Genomic DNA, 1,751 nt, shown 5'->3' on the forward strand with positions numbered 1-1,751 from the left:
ATCCAACAATTCAACAAGCAGGGTTTTTTCAAGTATGAATATGTATTCAAATGGTGGTCAGGCCCAAGATGGTTTGGGTAATATATTCTAAAATAATTTTGGCTAATAACTTTTTATTTAAGCATGACAATTTCCATTTTTATTGTTTTGAAGTATTTCCTTCAGATATCACTGCCAATATATACTCAGAATAACATTTGTGGAAACCAATTATTTGCAAACAGGTTGAATTTCACTGTCTGAAACTACAGCTTTAGTACAGATAAAAAAAATTCCTCTAAATATGTGCTACCTGATAAATTTAAATGGGCTTGTTATTCTTTCTTAAAACACGAAACCAGCCGGTGTCTCAGCGCTCCTCGCAGTAATGAGCTTCCTCAGAAGTTTCCCGCCGCCTGGGTCGGCTGAGGGCCTACGGCAGCAGCAACCAGACATCGAGGCTGTGCTGAACGGGAAGGGCCTCGGCACCGGCACCCTTTACATCGCTGAAAGCCGCCTGTCTTGGTTAGATGGTTCTGGATTAGGATTCTCCCTGGAATACCCCACCATTAGTTTGCATGCAGTATCCAGGGACCTAAATGCCTATCCACGAGAGCATCTGTATGTTATGGTGAATGCCAAATTTGGAGAAGAATCAAAAGAATCGGTTGCTGATGAAGAAGAGGAAGATAGCGATGATGACATTGAACCTATTTCTGAATTCAGATTTGTGCCTAGTGATAAATCAGCATTGGAGGCAATGTTCACTGCAATGTGTGAATGCCAGGCTTTGCATCCAGATCCTGAGGATGAAGATTCAGATGATTACAATGGAGACGAATATGATGTGGAAGCCCATGAACAAGGGCAGGGGGACATCCCTACATTTTATACCTATGAAGAAGGATTATCCCATTTAACAGCAGAAGGCCAAGCCACACTGGAGAGATTGGAAGGAATGCTTTCTCAGTCTGTGAGCAGCCAGTATAACATGGCTGGAGTCCGGACAGAAGATTCAATAAGAGATTATGAAGATGGGATGGAGGTAGATACTACACCAACAGTTGCTGGACAGTTTGAGGATGCAGATGTTGATCACTGAAAATGGTGGATGCTGCTTTAGGATTCTGCTCATAACTGTAGGAGAGAACTTGGTGCCTCTTCCACTGTGGAGTGGGTGTTGATGAAAGTCTTGTTCTTTCTCCAAAACTTACCTGAACCAGTTCTTTCTTGAGACAGAGTATACTGAGACAAGAAGCTGTCACCAGCACAAGAAACTATGACCTTTATTAACAAAGGTGAATTAACTTAACCAGAAGGGTATTTGTAGTTTATGATTTATCCCAAACCGTTGTGTCTAGGTGTACCCTCTGAGTAGGCCTATGATTCCCACCTTCACTATATGCATCCTCAAAACCTAGCAGGACTACGTGGTGGAAATGCGCTGGCGTTTGAAGGTGTAGGTAGACTGCGTGGGAAAGAGAGGCTGAATCTAAGCTATACTCCTTAGGGCCTAAGGATACCCTTAACTCCTTAAAAAAGAAAAACAGAGGTCTCGGAGAAATCCTAATCTCTGCACTTTCCACAGAGATAAAGGTCTTTTTACTAACTGGGGACCCAAGTCAGTTAACTCTAGGGAGCCTCTTCAGAAACAGCCCAGCCACACGTATTACCACTAACACAAATGCTCCTGCCTAGCCTTTGCTCCTTTCACCATGTTTCATCAGTCTGTTCTGTTATAACCGCTTAGGTTGTATCCTTTCATTGCCAGC

General features: G+C 42.8%; 1 protein-coding gene across 1 annotated transcript; it reads left to right on the top strand.

Annotated features, from left to right (window-relative positions):
- Nucleotides 1-347: 347 nt before the first annotated feature.
- LOC102410470 (methylosome subunit pICln) lies at nucleotides 348-1,109 on the top strand. The gene has a single exon (XM_006073270.3). It carries the CDS (start codon nucleotides 368-370, stop codon nucleotides 1,079-1,081), a length of 714 nt encoding a protein of 237 aa, XP_006073332.1. The 5' UTR covers nucleotides 348-367; the 3' UTR covers nucleotides 1,082-1,109.
- Nucleotides 1,110-1,751: the final 642 nt, after the last annotated feature.

This window comes from Bubalus bubalis, chromosome 8 (assembly GCF_019923935.1).
Source record: "Bubalus bubalis isolate 160015118507 breed Murrah chromosome 8, NDDB_SH_1, whole genome shotgun sequence".
Lineage (NCBI taxonomy): Eukaryota > Metazoa > Chordata > Mammalia > Artiodactyla > Bovidae > Bubalus > Bubalus bubalis.